This window comes from Schistocerca americana, chromosome 1, assembly GCF_021461395.2.
Source record: "Schistocerca americana isolate TAMUIC-IGC-003095 chromosome 1, iqSchAmer2.1, whole genome shotgun sequence".
Classification (NCBI taxonomy): domain Eukaryota; kingdom Metazoa; phylum Arthropoda; class Insecta; order Orthoptera; family Acrididae; genus Schistocerca; species Schistocerca americana.
In genome coordinates this window covers 858,521,993-858,546,604 of record NC_060119.1, presented here as the reverse complement: position 1 = coordinate 858,546,604, position 24,612 = coordinate 858,521,993, and the positions used below count along the sequence as shown (strand labels likewise).

Below are 24,612 nucleotides of genomic sequence, written 5' to 3'. Positions count from 1 at the left end.
TGCAAAACCAAATACAGTTTTAGGTGGTTTAGAATAGGGTGCTTCTAATCAAAACAGATTAGATGAGTTTACAGAAGACTCTTTTTTGTAATAGTGGGTCAAAAATAGCAATTTCTAGCGTTTGTAGAAAAATCATCAACTTCAATCACAATTTGTAAACTACTGGAAAGCGGTAGCAGAATGACATTTTATATTCTGAGATCTTATATTAATAAGTTATTATACGCATAGTTTTAGGTGGACCCCGTAATTAGTTCCAGAGATATTTGAAGCTAAACTGCACATTTTTTCGAGTGTCTATTTTTTTGGCCCACGTTGCTTCAAGTCGTCTATACGCAAAACGCCCAGGTAATCTCTTTTTATTATTTCGCTGAAGAGAGCGCAAAAAGTTGTACAAGATGACCCAGTTTTGTTACTTTCAAGAAAATATTACCGGAGATATTATGCCTGAAAATGACCGAAGACTCATGTGTGCACTGTTGATAGCTGCGCCACGGGGTCAAACAAATGATTAAGTCTCCGGAAGTATTGAATTGATGATCATGAAATTTCAATCATGTTCATTGGGTACATATACAAAATTTCATCAATATCTGTGACGGTCATGTGGGAAATTTTGCCAAAATTATAGTACTTGGAATGGAATGGCCCTGTTGGCACTGCACATGGTGACAGGTTATGTTCTCCAGGCTTTGGCCAAACCCAAACCCTTCCACCAGGTTGCCACAGGGTATAGTGTGATTCATCACTAGAAATTACTTGTTTTCAGACATCCACTGTCCAGTGGCACCACTTTTTTACACAACTTCAACTGTCACTTAGCATTAACTAAAGACATGTGTAGCTCATGCGATTTTTTATGGTCACCATCTATAATGCCCGATGGTACCTATCTACCAGTACATGAGATATGCCTGGTCTTGATTCAACTGTGGTTATCCCTTTGCGTTTCCACTTCACAGTCACATCACCAACAGTCGGCTAGGACAGCTTTAGAAGGGCTGAAATTCCCCCGATGGATTTGTTACTCAGGTGACATGAAATGGTTAGACCACATTCAAAGTCTGTGAGCTCTCATGACTACTCATTCTGCTGTTACTGCATCTCTGCTGACTGCACCATAATCCCCACCTCCTTTCATACCAACAGGTCTGCCGCTCATGATGTCTAGAGGTGAGTTCCACACTGTACAGAGCTGTATGGTTACTTCTGATCAGATAGTGAATTGTCTTAGTCACTTGTATCCAAAAACGCTTCTGAGCCATGATGTAGATGCTCAACAGATTGTAAGACATTCATACTTAAAGACGTCTGTGGACTACCCAATCCCAGTCCCTTGGATGTGGCGTACTCTGAGGTGGGCTGTAGACATAATGTACAGGTGCACTTGGTAGTGACTCCTGAGATGGAGTGAGAGAAGCTTCGCAAACATGAACACGGCAGTACTGTCGATATATCATGTACCAGTCATTTGAGGTATCAGTACTTGATAGAATCAAAGCCCCATTCACATCCTCAATGAAGCCCTTGGACTGACAACATGGCCTTTACTCCAATAATTGTCTGTGGATTACACAGGTCTTCATGTGCTGGTAACAAGAATACATTGGCAGCAGAAATATGTAGCAGAGGTAAACATTAGTTTTCTTGGCAGCCATTTGCCAAACACAGGGGTGTAATAGCACAAACACAAGTACTCAAGTACCATTTCTACAAGTTCCATGGGAAATGGCCAGGAAACTAGGGTGACCTGATCTTGACAGTGGGCAGACCTTGCCTGTCCAGAACTTGCATCCATATTCACTGTACATGCATTGGAAGCAACACCTGTATGTAGTTCTCATGGGGTCTGCTTAGAGGATTCACTGCAGACTGCTGGCTAAAGGTGCTCCCCTTCAAGGAGTGCAGTTTTTTAATAGGATATCTGCAATAATAGATTTGGCAAAGCTAATGCCTGCTGGTGGAGTATGCAGTGCATGTCCAAGTATGTCCAATATATTTCTTTTCAATAGTCTATTTTTTGTCCTTGTATTTTCTTCTGCTCTTAGAAAGAACTCACTGCATTTAGTGGCCAGTGATTTCAATATAACATCATCTGTCTCATAGCTAATGTCATGTGCAAGTTGGATAGCATTTGCCTTATTGAAATTACTCATTTAATGCCTAATGATTTTCCAAATCCCCTTCGCTTTTATTTCTGAACTTTTAAATTCTCTGTAGATAATACATAGGTTTTGCTTTTTTTTATGATAAACTGAAAAATTTTGCAGTATCACTTGTAGTGTACTGCTAAGTCTTGATTACAACTAGTCCTCTGAATTAAGTAAAGCTGTCTATTTCTGGCACAAGATACTGTACTTTGATCTCAGATGTTAGCCATCCTTTCTCGTAGTTTCTGCTACAACTATCCCTTATGCAAGGTAAAGAGAAACTGGATTCATTGTGTTTTGGAATGAATTAAATTTCTACACTGTGAACTTTTTCCCATTTTATTTATTTATTTATTTCATGTTCCGTAGATCTCATATTGTGAGCACGTCACATAAGATGTGGAATGAGTCAAACATACAAAACAACAAACATACAACAAGATACAAAACAGTCTTCATTAAATATATAAAAAATGTTCTACATAACTGCATATAGTTAATACAAAGTTTAGAGGAAAAGCAGATATTGTACATATAACAGCAGATTTCTTTGAGTGTTAATACAAAATTTCAAGTTTTAATTTGGAGAAAAATTGCAAGCACATTTCTATGTTAACAAGATGGATAATTCTATCTAAATGCTATTTCCCTTTTTGCATCATAAAACTCTTCTAATGTATAAACAGAGATATTTAACAAATATTCCTTTAGTTTTGCTTTAAAAAGAGATTCATTTTCTCTTAAATATTTTATTTGGTCAGGGAGATGGTTAAACATTTTTGTTCCTGACCATTTGACACCTCTCTGAACAACTGTCAGGTTCTTAAGTTCACAATGAGGATTTTATTTCCCTCTTGTATTATATTTGTGATAGTTCTTATTTGATCGAAATTGTGCAGGGTTCTTAATTACTAAACACATCAGCAAATATATGTACTGGGACACAGTGGTCATTATTTGCAGCTTTTTGAAAAGGTTACGGTATGATGTCCTAGGGGGTACTCTGCACATAATTCTAATAGCCCTTTTCTGGGCCACAAAAATTTTCTTTGCCAAAGCTAAATTTCCCCAGAAGATAACTCCGTAACACATAACAGAGTGAAAATACCCATAGTATTCGGACTTCATAGTGGTTAAATCTCCAATGGAAGACATCATTCTGATAGCATACATAGCTGAGCTCAATTTTTTTAGGGTCTGTTGCATATGGAAGGACTAGATAAAATTTGTCTTACTTGAGTTTAGGGAGAGACCATTAACACTGAACCAGTTAATCACTTCAGAGAGTATGTTGTTAATTGACTCCTCGAAATTAACATCTGATTTTCCACTCATGAAGATGGTGGTATCGTCAGCAAAAAGAGTAAATTTGCAGGCAGGCTTGCACACAATGGTAAATCATTTATAAACATCAAAAACAACAGTGGCCCCAGAATTGAGCCTTGAGGCACACCACAACTAATAGAAGTCCATTCAGACTGAGTGGAGGTATCCCTTGACTCATCTTAGCTGTTTAAAATTACTTTCTGTTTTCTTTCCTGAAGATAAGATTGCAGCCAGTTACCTGCGACACCCCTTATTCCAAGTAGTTTGGCTTTCTTCATGAGAATGTGGTGATCTACACAATCAAATGCCTTTGATAAGTCGCAGAAAACACCAATTCCTATCATTTTTTTATTTAGACATTCATTTGTAAGTGCATACACTGCATCCTCAGTTGAACAGCCCCTTTGAAAGCCAAACTGGCTCCTGTTGATAAGTCTGTTCATTATGAGGTGTTCAGTAATTTTATTGTGCATTAATTTTTCTAGAATTTTAGAGAAGGCTGTTAACAGTGAAATAGGTTGGTAGTTAGTGAACTCAACTCTATCACCCTTCTTGTGTAGGGGCTTCACAATGGCATACTTGAGTCTTTCAGGAAAAGTGCCTTGTTGAAATGAAGCATCAAAAATATGGCACAGAATATCACTAATCCATTTACATGAAAATTTTAATAAATTATTGGATACATTATCTACTCCTGCAGAGTTCTTACACTTTAAAGACCAGATCACTGTTTGAATTTCCTCTACAATGATAGGATTAATGTACATTTCTGGTAATATGTTGGAGTATGCATCCTGACATAAAGTCATAGCTTCCTCAAGAGAGGGCCTACAGCCAATTTGTTGGGTTACTGACAGGAAATGTTTGTTAAAAATTTCAGCCACACTTTTTTGATTTTCTCTTAAGTTACCCCCATGCCTGCTTTTTAGGTCATCTGTATTGCTTGTTTTTGTCTTTGTCTCACTTTTTGTAATGATCCAAATTGTTTTCATTTTATTATTAGATTTATCTATTTTCTCCTTATAGAAAAGGGCTTTTGACTTCTGCATTGCTTTCTTTAAAATTTTGCAGTACAATCTATAATGATTCCCTTATCATTAGTTGTTCTGATTTTAGCATAAATTTCTCTCTTAGTTTTGCATGACTGTTTAATATCTCCTGTGATCCAAAGCTTACTTACGGAATTTGGATTAATATTTTTGACCCATTTCTTTTGAAAAGATTCTTCGAAAAGGACAGGAAAATCATTTATAAAATAGTTAAATTTGTCATTAGCATTATCAATGTTGTAAATAAAGGACCAGTCCATTAGCTGCAACTTACAGTTGAAGGATTCTTTTGCCTCTTTGTTCATTATTCTTATACATTTCCACTGGGGAGATAGTTTAACAAGAGGGTTAACACTGTAAAGAGTGATTAATTGACCATCATGGTCTGTGAGACCATTTATAACCTAGTTTACATTAATGTTCTGGTGTCTACTTACATTTAAAAATACATTGTCTATCATAGTTTGGGAATCTGGTGTGATTCTAGTGGTAAAATTGATTACTGAATTCAGATTATAAGTGGACATCACATTCTGGAAGTTACTTCTATTGTTATTATCAGTCAGACAGTCTACATTAAAATCACATAAGGTTACAAAATCCTTTGTTTTTGAAAATAAAACTGACAATACCTGGTCCATGAGACTAAAAAACATTTTTATATTTCCTGATGTTGACCTGTAAACAGCCAGGACTATTAATGAATTGAGATTAGTTTTTATTTCAGTAACACATGCTTCAAAATGGGAAGGCAAGCATTCATTGCAAAAGAACCATAAGTTTGTGTAGTTTTCCATTTCATATCAAACCAAGTAAATGTATAAATATAGGCACAAATATGAACAAAAGGTACAACTAGAACTTCTTTGCATACACTGACAATAAATCAAAACCACTATATGAATGTAAAAGTGTTTTATAAATAAATATGTGCACAAACATATATATTTCTAGCAAACAGTGTAAGAAAGACAATAAATATCTTTAGTGAGCTGAACTACAGTAGACACAAAAAAATACATAAGACCACGAAACCAAAATGCACACAATGCATAACTTAAAGAATTAAGTGATGTCTCATGCATTAGGCACCAAACAATGAGCCTTTTGGCTCCAAACAGTTGATACATTCAACACTAATCACACCACCACACAGGTTTGGGACTTTCATATACCTGTAAACTCAAGGAAATGAATTTACATGTGAAGAATATATGTCCCACTGGTCACGGAAGGGATAATAGTGTGATGGAAAGAGCATTTATTGTTTTATGAACTTGACATCCACATCTACCTACATACTACAAAATCACCATACAGTGCATAGTAATGGTGTGGGATACCTTATACTGCAAATTGTCATTCCCTTTCCTGTTCCACTAGTAAATGAACAGAGGAACAAACAGTAGTTTATATGCCTCTGTACAAGCCCCAATTCCTCTATCTTTACTTCATAGACCTTACATTAAATTTTCATTGTTTGCAGTAGAATCATTCTACAGTAATAAGTAATACACATGAATGACATTTTATCTCCCCTTTTAAATAGATCTATTGTAGTAATCCTTTTCATATCCTTGGCAATTTAATATACAATTTTACTTTCTGGTGAAAATATTGTTTTGAGTAGTTTGTTTGTTTTTCTTTAATAACTGCAAGTTCAAGCTGCCTGTTGTTCCATGATTGTGTATAAAACTATTAGTGAAATACTTGCAATTTGATATGCACAGCAGATTGCTAAGTGTAGCTAATTACTTGGCACAGTAAGGATACACAGTTTTTTAAAATAGTTCTTTACATTGTGCCTCACAACTATTTATGGTTATTATTCTAATGATCCTTTTCTGCAGTTTGAAAACTGCATCAATGTTTTGTGCCTTTTCTCCAAAGAAAAGGATCCCATAGCTAAGAAGTGAGTGAACATAAGAATACTTCAGCTATTACAAACTTATGATAGATCTCTAAGGGCATAAATACTGATGACATTCAATTTGCCAGCATCTTTGTGGATTGACTCCATGTTAATTGACAATCAGTGTACATTCCTAAAAGTTTTATGTTTGTCACACAATCTATATGTTTATCATATTATCTGTGCTTAATGTGATAGAGTTGTTTTCTCTCTCTTTTTCTGAAGTGTCTTCTATTTTTTTTTTGTTTTTGTTCAAAGTTAATTTATTGCCTATTGCTCAATTGTAAACATCTTTGAGAGTTTCATTTGCCTTTTTTATTAACCGTTCTTATGTTTTATACATGACTCTGGTGCTTTTGTCATCAACAAAGAGAACTTTTTCTCCATTTGTTATACTATCTGGAAACTCAGATCAGAATTGGACCCAATACATTATTTCAATGCACCCCTATATTTTTATATGTTTCTTGTCTGACAATTGTTTTACTAGAAAATTATCATCCACACACAAGTGAAATATCTCTCTCTCTCTCTCTTCTGTACCCTAAGGTAATACTCAAATCACTCATTTGCTATTCCTCTTATGCCTGGTGTTCTACTTTGTTTAGTTGTGCTTTATGGTAAACAGTGTCAAAAGCCTTATACAAGTCTAATAACATGTTTGTAACATGGACATCTTTGTCAAGAGTTTCAAATACCCCTTTTGTTAACTCTTGTTATGGCTGATATTGAATTTCTCCCACTCTGAAAACCAAAATGTTCTTCATTAAAAAGTTTTTTTTCTTAATAATGTAACACATTGTTCTATCTTTCATGATTGATTCAATTATTTTTGAGAATTCTGACAGTAGTAAAGCTGATATGTAATATTATACACTTTCTGCATTACCTTTCTTTAGTAAGTGCACAACTCTTGCATGCCTTATGTAATCTGGAAAAATACTTTAACTAAATGAGTCATATATAATGTTTGTTAAGGGGATTTGTGTGCTGTCTATGCAGAGTCTGGAACATTAACTATGCCTACTTAGTTCTTATTTTTTAGTTTCTATAGTGTTTTCCTGACTTCAAGTTCTGTTGTGGGAAACAGCATAATTGTGCTGGCAGTTTAATTCATTGAGGATTTTTAGAGGGATTTTGTCACAATTTTCTTGCATTACCATAGAAATAGTCATTAAAAAAAATTTCCTGTTCCTGAGGATTTGCTGTTACTCTACCAGATCTTTTGTCCTTGACCTTTTTTTCCCAGCAAGCAGTACCATCCTATATAGCTTTTCATATCTGTGATAGTGATATAGGAACTGTGAACTAGTGTAATGCTTTTGCAATGAACAGAAATTTAAATGTTTGGGAGGACTTCCTAATATCTGCTGCAGTTACTGATGTATTTTCCTTAGCTGCTACTGCGGAGGTGGGTTGTTTTTGAAAGTGTCTCCTCAAAAATCAATTTAAACAGTGTGCAGAATTTAGAGAATAGGTGAATTTCCATTGTTTTCCATACACACTTCATCCCACATTTGTTTTGCAAATATCATAGAAAATAATGTGTATTTTATGCTCCTGGGTGAACTATTTGTAGGCTAACAGTTTTGCAGATTTTACTGAGTCTGTCTTTGGCTTTATTATCTGACTGTCATGATCAGAGAGGCAAAGTTTTGTTTTTAAATACTTTACAATATCCCACATCGGTATTTGTAAGCACATGCTGCTGCTGAACTTTTTGAAACTCTCGTAACAGTGTTTACCATTTCTGTCATGTCAAAATTTTTCAGTATGTCACCCTCAATAACTGTATTAGTATCCATATCTCCACATATTATTGTGTGAGATGGTTCTGGGTGGAAAAATTGTGAAAAAGGCAGTCTTGAAGTACATTTAGCATGCTACTCATTGGCTATTCTTCTGAACTTTTGAAATGACCTTCAGCTTGAGTATAAGACACCCTGTAATATGAAATGTACAATGTGTTGTCAGTGTGAAAGTAGTCTTAATACTCTCTAAAAATGATATGAAAGTATTTAATGAAATGTTAATTTTATTGTTGACAAACATTCTTCAGTGAAGAGTTAACGTTACCTTTCCCGAGGCTCTCCTTCAGCATTGTGTATGGTGTTCGAAGCTTCACTGTGTATGTGTTGTGACAGAAAGGCATTGGCTGGTGTACTCCAATTGGTGCACACCACCCAAAGAGTGCCTCAGACAAATAATAATATAACACAAACAAATATCTGCACTAGTACATAATACAACATGTAAAAAAAAATACATCCCTGTGAATTATTTGAAACATACCCTTTACCATAACATTGATAAATGACATCTTTACTCACTTATAGATGATGAGAGAATGGAAAGCTTCACATCTCTGACTCTTGAGGGATAAATCCCAAATGTAGCCACATGAAATTCTGTACCTCTCATATGTTAGTGTTGGATGCTGAAACTCTTTATTTTAGAACTTCAGTTAATTTGTTGAAGAAAGTATCCACATTTCCACTAGGTGAACAGTACACACACAGAATTATTAACTGTTTATGGATACCTAGCTATGTTAGATCAGCAGCATTTTATCTGCACTAATTAGGGTCCCAACTTCTCTAGCTGTAAAATCTGTGCCATTTATGATATAAATACGTGATACCCCAACCCTTTAAGATACCCTCCAGTAGGAACTTGTAGTAACATTATAAGCTGTATTTTATCATATCTGCACCAGTGCTCTTTAATGCACACTGCTGTGCTGTTCAAAGACTGTAATTTAACTTCAAGCTGGTGTCCTTTATTTTTAGTTGATTGTGTACTATGATGAAGGAAAGATAATTCTGAACAAATTTCTGTGATTTTTGTCCATACAATTTCTTTTTCTCTCTCATAATCAATGAATGTGGACATAAAACTGAACTATGTCATCAAATCCGTGTGTCCAGGAATGTTGACATATGGCATCATTCTGTTGCAGGATAATGCCTGTCCACATATTGTCAAGGTTGTTTCAATTACACTGCAGAAGTTTTGATGAGAAGGCTTTACATATTCTTCATACAGCCCTGATCTCCCTCCGATCAATTTTCCTATTCTTGGAGCCTTCTAAAATACATTGGTTGCTGCCAATTTGCTTTAGACAAAGAGATGCATACCTGGATTCAGTTATGGTTCCATAGGAAACTGCAAACATTTTTCTGTGAAGGCACTGAACATCATGTCTGACAATGGGCTAAATGTATTAACAATTATAGTAATTACTTTTGACATAATATACAATTTACTCACTTTTCCCATCTGTATTGTTTTCATTTGACTGCCCCATATAAAACTATATGAATATTATAAGATGTATTACCTCCAGAATATTTTATACAAGAGGATGCCATTATTATTAAGGCTATGTCGGCTAATGTTTTAAAGGCACTTCAATAAATCTTACAGGATATCATCCACTCAACTTCTGGAAAGGCTGCTGCCCATTTTCAGGAAGCATATGCTGGCTTCCCCACAGATACCCCTCTGATGAGGCTGCATCTAGGGAATGGCTGTCTGTATTACAGAGACATGCAAACCACCCCACTTCAGTTAGGTCTGTGGTTCATGGGAGTGTTGCATTACATTTTTGTACAAATGCCTTTCAATTTTTCAATTTTCTATCAATTTTCAGTTTTCTACCTGCTCTTTCTTATTTAACAAGCTTTTTATGGTTTGATGAAGAGTCCAGATGTATTTTATATGATTACCTTTGGCGTCGACCCAGCTCCCATTTATTTATTTCTGTGCTGTTTGTTGTAGCTGTGTCAACAGTTATTTGGTAGCTCTGTCTTTCAGAAAGAAGAAACTTAAAAAAAAAAGGTCTAGTGAAAGTATTGGAAACCAAATCACAGGAATAGACAGACAGTTCTCTGGTTACACTAAATTCTTGTTAAAGTGTGCTTTAAATGTTCAGAAACGCAAAATTGTGCCCTTCAGAAAATGAAAAAAAACATAGTATTCTATGACTATAACATCAACTCATATGAATACCTGGGTTTATCACTTTGTAGAGATACAAAATGGAATCATCACATAGGCTCAGCCTTGGATAAAGCAGATGGCAGCGATCAGTTCATTGGTAGAATGCTGGGGAAATGAAATCAGTCTACAAAGGAGACTGCTTACAAATCACTCATGCAACTTGTCCTAGAATATTGCTCAAGTGTGTGGGACCCATACCAAATAGGATAACAGGGAATATTGAATGTACACAGAGAATGGCAGTACCAATGATCACAGGTTTGTTTGGCCCATAAGAGAAAAACGTCTTTTGCCCATCATACCTAGGGTAGCTTTTCATCACCCTCCCAATCTCCACAATATCCTTGTCAGACCCCATCCTCCTTCTGCACCATCTCCCTACCCTACGACTCCTACCTCTGTGACCATTCCTGCTGCAAGACCTGCCATATGCACCCTCCTAGCACCACTTATTCCAGCCATGTAACTGGCAAAACATATACTATCAATGGGAGACCCCTTGTGTAATGACATATGTCATATACCAGCTATTACATAAACCTGTTCGGCCTTTTACATCGGCATGTCTACCGCCCAGTTATCAGTCAGGATGAATGGGCATAGGCAGAGGGTGTATACAGCCAACACACAATATCCTGTCACAGAGCATGCTGTACAACATGACAGTCATGATCTTGGTGTCTGTTTCACCTCATGTGCCATCTGGATTCCTTCCCCATACACCAGTTTCTCAGAACTCCACAGGTTCTCACCACCTGCCTGGCCTTAATTTATGTTAATTCCTTCTGTCTCAGCATTTCTTCACAGTAAGTAATCCTTTCCTCACTTCATTTTAGTTTTCTACGTCTTTTATTTTCTGACATATCTATTTTTTGCTGTCCCCCCCTCCCACGTCTGTTACATACAATGCACTTAGCTTTTCACTCTTATTCACTCATGCATGATGTTTTAGTAGTAATCTCTGTCTTGCATCTTACCTTATCTTCCGCCTTTAAGCTCTCAGGTTTTCAAATCTTGCCCAGTACAGACCCCAAATCAATCTTTTCTTCTCGTTCCGTCCGGTAAGTCTCCCTTGACCTGGGCTTCTGGGTGGCTTTTCTGAACTTCAACCCTTTCCATAAACCTCTCCAGTCATTTTCCTTCCCTTCTCTTCCTTCCCCTTTAACTCTTCTACAAGAAGAAGGAGCCATTCACCCCAAAAGCTTGTAAAAGTTAAATCCTTTTGCCTCTTCTTGGTGAGTAGACTTTTTATCTATCCATTTACATTAGATTCATAACTTTGTAACATAAGCTTGTTTTGTATTGTTTTATTTATTATGTGTCCCTTCTATCTTACACAGGATCCCTTGTAGAAAATACATCTCTCTCAATTATATTCTACTCAGCTTTGTCCAGGTCCAACATCCCATTCAGCAGGTCAAAATTGGTAGATAATATGATTTTTGTATTATCATCTTTAATTTGGAAAGTATTTTCAATTCCTAATCATGTCTGGTACACAATAATAAAATTTTGAGCAACTTTCTGTCCTCTTCCTTGATGATTCCTTTTCTGGTTAGCTAATTTCCTAGATATTTCAAAGCATCTGCTTCTTTAATAATTATTTCCTTACAACTTATATCTTTCATTATTTTCATTTGCCCTGCTGATTTCCATTACCTTACTTTTATTTAAACTTTTGCTTCAGACTACAAGTAGTAGAGTACTGTTTGTATTAAGTGAATGTCAAGAGTATCAAACGTAAAGCTGAAGTTCTAATTTATAGAGATTAACAGTTATAATCTGATATTGTAGTGCACATTTATAAATTGTAATGAACGCATTTGTAAGAATTTTTACTGCTTCATCATGAATTGACGTTCACTGGTATTTTTTCGACAGCTATGGTTTATTCATGTGATGCCTTGTTTATGTGAGCATCAGGGCAATTATTTTTATTGACAGTGAAACACAATGAAAATTTTGAACTTGCACATATTAAGTAGATGCTCTCAAGTTCAATCATACATATTCTCCTTCCTGCATTGCAGGTACCCTGCTGGGGGTGATGTTGTTCGTGCGAATGCTGAAGTTGTCCGATGGTTGTGTAGCACTCATTACTTTTGGCTGCAAGATCGCTGGCTACCTGGTGCATGCCTGGTCCCCAGAGTCCTGGTACATGTATCTGGGTGAGTACATCACTCCTCCTTTACCTCACAGTCCTTAGATGGCCTTTATGATATTATAAGACACATGGAAAGTAAGCCAGTATTGCGTTTTTATCATCAGCTTGTTCAGTAACAAACTGTTTCATGGCTGAAAATGTTGCAGAATAAGCTGTCATCAGAATAACTCATTTACTGAATAAACCACTCTCTAAATAATTAAACATTTAATTCTTTTTGTTATGTCCTACAACTCATTTCATACTGTTCTCCAGAATCTGCATTACAGTTTCTACCATATTCTGCAGTTCCCCTCTCCATTCCCCCAATTGCACATATCTTTGTTCTAGATTAACTAGTCCAGAATGTCAGTGTATGAATCTCTCCAATCTGTTTCACCTCCTAGTAAGAATCACTCTTATACATCTTTCCCCGCCTGTTCATTATATCATTGCTTTCCATACATTACATCTTCTTGTACCCCCACTTTACAGTTACATCTAATTTTTTACAGTCCGCATTTCGCTTCAGTACCATTATATATAAAATTAAGGAAAGTCAACCATTCTCCTATAACAGATTGATGCACAGAGCACAGAAACACTTAACAGAAAACAACATTCACACTGATCAAAGAGTTCACAGGTGTACTGCCAGTTCATTGTGCCCAAAAAGCATAATATTTCAGAAATCAGACATGTTGTTATGGTCAGGTGTGCTGATGAACTGAGCTTCTGAGGGTGTGCAGCCAACTTATGTCAGCTTCCCCTGTGAGCCATTATCTATATAGTCCATGCCCAGAGTCATGCACTGGTGGTCACGGAGACACTAGCGTCACCATCTGTGGTAGTACTGATGTTGTAGTTCTGTTCCACCATTGACGCCAGATCATTTCTGTGGCCTGTGTAATGGCATTGACCCAGTAGTTGGAAGTCTATGCCAAGATCCTGGTATGTTGATGCTCCATCAAGTGATTCTTGGACAAACAGTGCTTTGCGATCCCCCACTTGTTGGGACAGGTCAGTCAAGTATACCTGCGATGTTCTCAGCAATGATATTTGAAGGTGCATACTGTCTGTCCATTAAAAGTCTTTCCACATTGACATGAAATCTGGTATACACTGGCCTTCTACAACCTGACATCATCTTTGATGCTTCACAGTAATGCTCGTATTTTATTCAATGGGCAGAAGAGTTTTTACTTGGTGCTTCCTCAGTAAGTGCCCAATTTTTCCTGATGGTGCACCACTGTGTGGTATAAACGCACTAGCTGCCTCTTCCTCTGTGACTTCTCCCATCCCCAGGAATGGTAAGGAAGAGCCAACCACTGCCTTTATACCATACACTGGTGTGCTATTGGGAAAAATTAGACACATATTCAAGAAACACTGAGTAAAAAGTGTCTTTTTCCTCCCCAATAAAACATGACCATTATTGAGAAGCATCAAAGATGTCTTGGTTTGCAAATGGCTGGCATGTATTACATTCTGTGTGAATGTCAAAAGATGTATATTTGTCAGTCAGTACACACTGTCGAAGATCATTTCCAAGAATATAACAGGTACAGTTGACTGGCCTATCCCAACAAGTCAGCAGTTGCAGAGCATTGTTTGTCTGAGAATCACTTGATGGAATACCAATGTACCAGGATCTTGGGACCAACTTCCAAATACTTGGACGCTGTCATTAGAGAGGCCATAGAAATTCACATCAGAGACAATCTCATCAACTGATATTGTGGCTATAATCTTAGCAAGGCTTGGGAACCAGCACTGAGTTTAATTAAGAAGACTCTCAACAAACAAACTGATCTGGTGACCAGGGCAGATAGAGCATCTACATCAACACCACCAAGGACACTGATGCTATCATCTCTGTGACTGCTGTGGGTTCAGACCATGGATGTAATGGTTCACGGGGTGAAGTCAGCCGCATGCCCTCAGAATCTCAGTTTGTCAGCGCACCTGATGATGGTCGCATGTCTGATCACCAAAACATTGTGCCTGTTGCACACTGTGAGTGGGCAATACTTCTGTGGACTATTCAATCAACAAATACACCAGGAGAAACTGAATAATCACAACATTTACACTGACTTTTGAGCACTAGCTTGTTTTCCAACAATAGTAAGTATACACATTACATGAAATATATTCACAGTTGCGAATATGGACAACCACCAGCAGTATAATGGAGTGAAAACAATTAAAATTTGTGCCAGACTGGAGCTCAAACCCGGATTTATTGTGAGCGGTCACCTTACTATTAGGATATCTGAGCACACTTCATGGCAGACCCAAACTTCCATATGTCATCAACCATGTGTCTACAGTTTCACTTTTACATCCATTATGTATATTACCATGCAGGGGAGAGATTTTAATTTAAAGTCACCTGCCTGGTGTTGGTGGATAAATACAATATTACAGTGCTTGTGTTGTTCAGAATTACGATCATTGTTCCTTCAGACATGCTTGCTTATCTGGAACAGGCACTGCAGTGACTACAGTCATTATGAAATAAATTAAATGCATACACGGCTGTGAATATGGACAACCATCAGCTGCGTAACGGAATGACGACAATGAAAATTCCTGATAAGTGGGCAATTCGGGTTGCAGTTCCACGCAGCACAAATTTTCATTATTGTTGTTCCATTATACAGCTGTTGGTTGTCCATATTTGCAACTGTATATACATTTCATGTATTTCATAATGGCTGTATTAATCACAGTGCCTATTTCTTCAGACATGCATGCATGTCTGAAGGTACATTCCATTGAATTTCCAAACAACACAGGTAATGCAGTATCGTAGTACAAACATTCAAATAGACAACCACACAGGTACCCAAACACACACTCTTGTGGCCATGGCAAAACTGGAGTCTTACTGTGGCCACAGGAGTGTGCGTTTGGGTGTCTGCATGGTTGTGTGTGTGAATGTATGTGTTCTGTTGCTAGAAAAAGAGCTAGTGCTCAAAAGCTTGTGTGAATGCTGCTTTCTGTTATGTGTTTATGTGCTCCATGCATTGATGAACTATGGGTGATTGGTTGTCTTTCCTTAATTTTATGTATTGCAACAGCCAGGAATTATCTTCATTGAAATACCACTCCATGCTCCACAGTTCCAGTACACTATTCCTTAATTCTGAATCACTGTTACATAACATTAAATTTCATCTGCCATCTTTGCTTCAGTAATCTAGTGTAATTTTGCCTACTAGGTATCAAAATCTTTCATCTCTTCTTTAGTATCCTACCCACTTCAAGATATTTAATTGTTTCTTGTTTGCAATTATTGTTATTATCCTCAGTATTATTGCTTTTGAGCTGTACTAAACATCATCATATCCAGAATTCTTTCTGATTTTTCCTTGCTTTTTACCCAGAAAATTACTCGCTTGGAAGATGCCCACGATTTGCTGTTGTTGATAGTCTGCTCAGTATGCAATCACTAAAATAAACATGTATCACATCAGAGTCCTTCGTTCAAAATCCCTTAATAAAAATACTTATTTCTGCAGATGATGGACTAGAACATTATCCATTCAAAAGAGAGGGGTCAGATAAGAGGGGTTGGGGGGGGGGGGGGGGGGTTGTTTGGGGAAGGAGACCAGACAGCGAGGTCATCGGTCTCATTGTATTAGGGAAGGACAGGGAAGGAAGTCAGCCGTGCCCTTTGAAAGGAACCATCCCGGCATTTGCCTGGAGCGATTTAAGAAAATCACGGAAAACTTAAATCGGGATGGCCGGATGCGGGATTGAACCGTCGTCCTCCCGAATGCGAGTCCAGTGTCTAACCACTGCGCCACCTCACTCGGTCATTCAAAACAAACTAACAACTAGATATTATGTTACTGCAGATGTTGATAGTGTAATCTGTTAACCAGTACCACAGATGGTTTGGTGACAACTTCTACACTAGTGTGCCAGAGATGAAAATCATGGGGCACAACAAAACATGTCTTCCAGTTGGGGCAACTGACATTGCAGACTCCTACCACAAAGGACATCAGTTGAATTATTAGCACAATCCTATAGAGTATAGCACCTGTTTTAATAACTGTCAGCAGTTACATGTAACGAACATACTCCAACCGAGCACCATGCTGATCTGTGATTCCTAAACAACTGCCAGCAACTCATGAGGACTGATAAGAACTGAATTCAACAGATGACAAGGGGTACCCAAAAGAAACCACACTTCATTTTCAAATTTATTTATTTACTTTTTGAACAAGAAACCTCCAGTTTCCTTCGAAGTCTCTACTGGCACTAATACACTTGTCTAACTTTTTTTATTTCATTATTTGAAACATTTTCAAAGTCTTATTCTGTGATGCCTGATTTATTCTGTGATGCCTGATAGTGCCTCGCAGTGCCACTCAAGCATTTCCTCGTAGGACATTTGTGATATTTTAAGAGTTCCTTTATCAGTTTTTCTGAGCATGAAACTGAACCATGCGCTGTTTGTAAGAATGAGCCATTACAAAAATGACTTGCACACAAAGTAATGGTCACTAAAATGGTTATAATTTCAATTTCAATTTATTGCTCATAACACATAATTTTACAAGCATGTGCATTTTCAGCTAAGTATAAAGTTTTTACAATTACAATTTTTTTAGTTTACATTATTTTGTATTACATTACAGTTCATGAGAAATTCAAGTTATGAGGGCATTTTTGGATAAGCCACAGACAGAGAAAAAATTTTTAGAGTACAGAAGCGTATAATAAGAGTAATGAGTAGTGTAAATCCAAGAACATCATGTCGAAACCTATTCAAAGGATTGGGCATATAAACCACAGCTTCTCAGTATATTTATTCCTTAATGAAGTTTGTTGTAAATGATACATCTCTTTTTCCAACTAACTGCTTAGTACACAGTATCAATACTAGGAATAAGAACAATATACATAAAGATTTAAAATCACTTACTCTTGCCCAGAAAGGAGTCCAGTATTCAGCAACGCATATTTTCAATAAGTTACCAGCAACCATAAAGAATTTTTGGTGGCCAACTTCTTCTATTCCATCCATGAGTTTCTCTACAAGTGCAGTAGACCATTTTAATGAAAATTTATTGTACTTTAATTTTTGACAATACTTTGTTGTAACAGCCAAGTAACTACCTACTGTGTAAATGATGGATGTATGGAAAGCAGATGTAAGTCTTAAGTCTATAAATAGTGGAAGTTTAATTTTAAATCTTGTACATAATCTGACTGTTCTTAACTGAGGATCACTGAAATGAATAGTTTACTTTAATTTTTGACAACACTTGGTTGTAATAGCCAAGAAAGTAGCAAATGTCTGAATGATGGATTTAATGACAGCAGATGTAAGTATTAAACCTATAAATATTAGAAGTTTAAATTTAATTTATGTACATAATTTTACTGTTTATTGACTGAGGATCATTAAAATTAATGAAACTCAAGTTTTTCTAATTACATTTTTGTAATGTGTCTATCTGACATGTTCCACACCCAGGAGGATTCCCTCTTTTATGGGTCTATGGAATGAATAATTAATCTAATGTAATCTTGACTCACTATTTAAAATCATCCCCTGTCAACATCTCAACTTTGTTCAGTAATAACATGTTTAAAAAAAGAGAGCTTTTTGCTGTTAAAGTGAATCTTCTGTTAACCTATGAAAGTCTTTTCTACACCTTTTTTCATAGTTGTGAACATCCATGTTTCTTTTTGTGATCTTAGTTTCATCTTTCACTAGCATAATACACTCCTGGAAATTGAAATTAGAACACCGTGAATTCATTGTCCCAGGAAGGGGAAACTTTATTGACACATTCCTGGGGTCAGATACATCACATGATCACACTGACAGAACCACAGGCACATAGACACAGGCAACAGAGCATGCACAATGTCGGCACTAGTACAGTGTATATCCACCTTTCGCAGCAATGCAGGCTGCTATTCTCCCATGGAGACGATCGTAGAGATGCTGGATGTAGTCCTGTGGAACGGCTTGCCATGCCATTTCCACCTGGCGCCTCAGTTGGACCAGCGTTCGTGCTGGACGTGCAGACCGCGTGAGACGACGCTTCATCCAGTCCCAAACATGCTCAATGGGGGACAGATCTGGAGATCTTGCTGGCCAGGGTAGTAGACGTACACCTTCTAGAGCACGTTGGGTGGCACGGGATACATGCGGACGTGCATTGTCCTGTTGGAACAGCAAGTTCCTTTGCCGGTCTAGGAATGGTAGAACGATGGGTTCGATGACGGTTTGGATGTACCGTGCACTATTCAGTGTCCCCTCGACGATCACCAGTGGTGTACGGCCAGTGTAGGAGATCGCTCCCCACACCATGATGCCGGGTGTTGGCCCTGTGTGCCTCGGCCGTATGCAGTCCTGATTGTGGCGCTCACCTGCATGGCGCCAAACACGCATACGACCATCATTGGCACCAAGGCAGAAGCGACTCTCATCGCTGAAGACGACACGTCTCCATTCGTCCCTCCATTCACGCCTGTCGCGACACCACTGGAGGTGGGCTGCACGATGTTGGGGCGTGAGCGGAAGACGGCCTAACGGTGTGCGGGACCGTAGCCCAGCTTCATGGAGACGGTTGCGAATGGTTCTCGCCGATACCCCAGGAGCAACAGTGTCCCTAATTTGCTGGGAAGTGGCGGTGCGGTCCCCTACGGCACTGCGTAGGATCCTACGGTCTTGGCGTGCATCCGTGCGTCGCTGCGGTCCGGTCCCAGGTCGACGGGCACGTGCACCTTCCGCCGACCACTGGCGACAACATCGATGTACTGTGGAGACCTCACGCCCCACGTGTTGAGCAATCCGGCGGTACGTCCACCCGGCCTCCCTAATGCCCACTATACGCCCTCGCTCAAAGTCCATCAACTGCACATACGGTTCACGTCCACACTGTCGCGGCATGCTACCAGTGTTAAAGACTGCGATGGAGCTCCGTATGCCACGGCAAACTGGCTGACACTGACGGCGGCGGTGCACAAATGCTGCGCAGCTAGCACCATTCGACGGCCAACACCGCGGTTCCTGGTGTGTCCGCTGTGCCGTGCGTGTGATCATTGCTTGTACAGCCCTCTCGCAGTGTCCGTAACAAGTATGGTGGGTCTGACACACCGGTGTCAATGTGTTCTTTTTTCCATTTCCAGGAGTGTAGTTTCTAGTACATACATGGTATAAACTGTGAGAATACTGTGTCTAATGAATAAAGGTTTGCAAGAAGTTCCTGATTTTACTCTTGCTACGATCCTCAAAGTTCACTTCACCCTTTTTGTGTTAGTTTGGCATGTCCAACGCCACAGTACTATTCCATAAGATAAGAAAGGGTACACTAATCCATAATATGGTCCTTGTGTTTCATAATTAAGATATGGTGATAATCTTCTTAATATGTATAGACTGCATGTTATTTTTTTACAGACATAATCAGCTTAGTGCTTCAATGAAAGTCGATCATCTACATGTAAACCCAAGGATTTACAATCTGTACAGGTTTTTGGTAGAATTTCATCAATCATGGTATTTTGTCTGTTTGGGCCACTTGATTTAAAATTTATAATATTAGTTTTTCTATGTTTAATTTTAGGTTGTCTCTTTCAAAGTGAGCTCTTGCTTTTTCAATAAAGTTATATATCTCTTCAGCTAGGCACAGCAGGCACCAGATGTATCATCTGCAGCCATAGTGATCAACTGCTTATTTTCAAGAGAACTTGGAAAATCATTTACACAGCATAAATAAGATTGGACCTAAAGTGGAGCTTTGAGGAACACTAAAATGTATATTTCTAAAACTTGACCTTCTACTCTCCAGTGTTTCTCCATTAGAGTATACAATCTCTGTGCACTACAGTCTACCATTTAAATATGGTTCTAGCAGTTGAATGAGTTTTCCAGTGACACCACTCTTTGCAATTTTTGATAAGAGCATGTCATGATGTACTCTGTCAAAAGCCCTTGAGAGGTCTGGGACTACTCCTGCTGCTTGGGATTTTTCATTTATTTTTTGAAGTACATGATGGACAAATTGTATTGCTTATGAGGTGGTACTTCAACCTCTTCTGAAACCATGCTGTAAATCACCTAATATGTCAGTATTGTTGTGATGTTCCAAGATTTTTTAAATATTGTTTTCTCTATCAGTTTGCTGAAAGCTGATATTAGAGCAAAGGATCTGTAGTTCTTTAGATGCTTTATTTCCTACTTTTTGTATATTGGTTTAACTACAGCCAGTTTTGACTAGTCAGGGAACACACTGTCTTCAAGAACACAGTTTATTAAATGAACTAGTGGTTTCATTGGTTCATATTTGCATTTCTTCAATAGATATGGAGAAATTGCATCTAATACAGCTGATTTTCTGTTTCTGAGGTTATGAGTAAGCTGCAGAATGTCATATGTGCTTACTGTGGGTAGTATATTGCAGTTCTGTTTGTTACTGGACTGAAATGTGTGCTGTATATCCTGTTTCATAGAGACATCATTTTTGACAGTACATATGAAGTAATTGTTAAAAATATCAGTGTTTCACTGATCTAACATTTTGTGGTTGATTCTCCCAAGTATTTGTTATTTTTGTGCTTGAGAAGGATGGCGTCTGTAGCAAAACACTGTACATTCAATTTGCTGTCTACTACTTTTTGGATCTGTTTTATAACTAAGTCCTTCCCTAGTCCATTAAGATGTAAGCCATGGGATGTGTGGAATCTTCTTCGTATGTCCACAAATGTAACATTTTTTGATCTTGTGCATATATGAGGGTTGGAACTTTAATAGTGGCAACTATTTATTTACAGCTCGTACAAAATAGATACGTGTTTCAAAGTTTTACTGAACTTCAAAGTAGTCACCAGCATTGTGTATAACCCGTTGCCAGCAATGTGGAAGTCGTAGGATACTTTTAGCAGTGCCAGTTGTGTTGACAGTTCAAGCAGCACGGTCTATTGCCAAACAATTTGTAACAGTTCTGAAGTGAATGCCTTGAAGTGTTTCCTTCAATTTAGAAATAGAGTTGAACTTACAAGGCCTTAAGTCAGGGTAGTGCAGTATGTGGTATAGCACTTAGCAGCCCCATCAGTCAAACAAATCAGTAACAGCTTGCACTGTGCATGCTTGAGCATTGTCCTGCAAAATGATGGTCAGGTCGTACAGAAAGTGTCATCACTTCTGTCTCTATGCTGTTAATTTTTGGAACACAACCTATGACTAGATTAGAGACAGTAGTGATGACACTTTCTGACCATCATTTTGCAGGACAATGCTCAAGCACGTACAGTGCAAGCTGTTTCATTTGTTTGACTGATGGGGCTGCTAAGTGCTATATCACCTACTCCCCTGACTTAAGCCCTCATGAGTTCAACTCAGTTTCTAAACTGAAGGAAACACTTCACGGTACTTACTTCAGAACTGCTACAAATTCGTTGGGAAATAGACCGTGCCACTCAAACTGTTAACACAACTGGCACTGCTAAGAGTATCCTAAAAGTCCCACATCACTGGCAATGAGTTATACACAATGCTGGTGACTACTTTGAAGGTCAGTGAAACCTTGAAACACATATCTATTTTGTACGAGCTGTAAGTAAATAGTTGCCACTATTAAAGTTCCAACCCTCATATTTAGGATCTGTTTATTTGAGCTTCACATTTCTTCATGTACACATGACCAGATTGGCAAGTCATGTTGATGTGGAACAGAGAAGATGATCATGTTTGGGCTTCTCAGCTCATGTAGCCTTCTTTCAAGTGAGATCACTAGATAAGAGCAGCATTAAGACTTCTTCAGCAATAACAGTTGACTTACTAACTTAGGAATGGTAACTATGTTACTAACATCAGAACTACAAAAGTTTTGCCCATTACATTACTTCTTTGGATGGAGGGGGGATTGCCCTCTCGAATATTTACCTATACGATATTCCAGCTGTGCTCAGTGGGGCTGACATTACTGAGCTCCAGGGCATTATGAGTTTCATCGTGGTAGTGAAGTGTAGGTCTCATGACTGGTGGGCTGGTGGTGGAGTGGGCCATTGAGTGTTCAATAAAGGCAATGCTTTTTATCATCTGTACGACTGTCCTTGACAGAGATACCAGTGTGGATGGAGATGTTACCTCATAAGCTGAGTCATTGCTGGGGTGGTCCCAGTGGAAAACAGAAGCAATGTTATTCAGAAATGGTGATCCTAAGATATGTTAAACAAAGTTATTTGTTTATGGATTGATTTCAACTCAATTTGGCACAGAAACAACAAACAACAGAACTCGCAAGTATCAATACTGTGGAGTATATAACATCCTAGCTCCAATAGGAGCAGAGATAGGGGTAAAAACAAGTTTCTTCCAGCCCCGAGCATATAGGCTGTCTTGCGCAATATGCATGTTATGTGGAAACAACATCAGCCTGACAAATCAACCAGCTTTGCTAGGCACCCTACATGTCAGGGATGAGAAACAATTTTCCAGGCCCCTACATGTAGGCTGTGTTAAATAACAGACAAGTTGTATTGGAATAGTAACTACCTGCTTTATCTACCTGCTTTGCATGGAGACTTGTACACCGAAGGCAAATAAAAAGTTTTCGGGCCCCTGATGTGTAGCCTGCCCTGCATGACAGGAGTTTTGTGGGAGTAGTATTTATTGAACTGTATTGCAGGGGCTACACATGCTGATAACCTTGGCTGGGGCAAGCTGAGATGGATAGAGGAGGGAATGGACAGATTGAGAGGGAGGAGTAAATGGACAGAGAGAGGGAATGAAGGGAAGATGCAGGAGGCAGGTGGAAGGTGCAGAGGTGTGGTGGATAGGTGGATAAGGAAGAGGGGGAGGCAGAGAGATGGAAAGTGAGAGGGGGAGGAGGATATGGTTAGAGGGGCTGTGGAGGAAGATATGTCCTATAGCACAACATTAAAGTAAAACTTTGCTACTGTCTTATCTCATGGCCCATATACGAATGTTCTTCTCACTTCTCCCTTCTGCCCATGATCAGTTCCATTTCCTAGCATTCTCCAGTGACCTACTGCTCCCACCAATGAGGACTTGAGATAATCTCAATGCTTCAACTTAAATAAATACATATGAATCTAGTTCCCACATGCTTACAACAAAACAACAACTTTTTTGTTAAATTAAATGAAATAATCAACATAAAAATGCCATACTGTTCGTTTTCTTGTTTGAATATGGAGGACTCTTCTGGTTTGAAACATGTACATAATAAAACGCTTAAAAACTACTCAATATGCAAGCACTCAAGAATGTATTGTAATTTTGGTTCTTGAAATAATAGCTATGGTGCTATATTGTTATCCAGCACGTGACTACACTGTTTGATATTTAATATTAGAAATATTTGTTTTAATATTAGGAATATTAGAAATGAGTCTTTGCCAGTGGAACTCCCAGCCACCATACTAACCTGAAAGCTCCTCCCTCCAGAACACTACTTATGTCTAACTTTGAAAAATTTTTGTCTGCCTGTGATGTAGCCAGAAAACATATCAAGTTATAAGCTGCTCATATCCCAGACTCCCCACTGTGTGCTTTCTGTCAAAGATGATAGTGTTACAGCATAGTGAGATAGTCATTGTGGAGTTTGAAAGACAACAGGAAGAGTCTGTGGCAAACTGAAGCTTTGTCTATGAAATGTGCTCAATTGATGTAAATGGCAATGTACAGACTGTGGCACACAAATTTAACTTGTCATACATCATGAGAGTAGCACATACCATGCATAGAATAAAGGATATCTTTCTCAATTTCTGTATTGATAAAAACTACCATTTTTAGTCATTCAAACTGTGTTTGTAGGTGGGGCTATTGCAGCTCTTGGTGGAATGGTGTGGGTGTTAGCCAGAACAATGATAGCCAGGATGGTCCCCAAAGACGAAATTGGTAAGTCTCTTCATGTTTTGTTGTTATTCTTCATTTTGTTGCTCATGGCAGTTTAACATCATTCTTAATGAAATGATCTCACAAAATTTGTCTTCCGTGTTACTGAACACTTTCTTTGTTACTAA

The 24,612-nt window shown here is 38.1% G+C and overlaps 1 protein-coding gene across 1 annotated transcript in view; it reads left to right on the top strand.

Annotated features, from left to right (window-relative positions):
* LOC124546892 (proton-coupled folate transporter-like) overlaps positions 1 to 24,612 on the top strand; it is a 140,283-nt gene that overhangs the window by 90,953 nt on the left and 24,718 nt on the right. The window contains exons 7-8 of the mRNA XM_047125070.1: positions 12,470 to 12,607; positions 24,404 to 24,487. Coding sequence (XP_046981026.1) covers positions 12,470 to 12,607; positions 24,404 to 24,487 — 222 coding nt within the window. The remainder of the gene's footprint in view (positions 1 to 12,469; positions 12,608 to 24,403; positions 24,488 to 24,612) is intronic.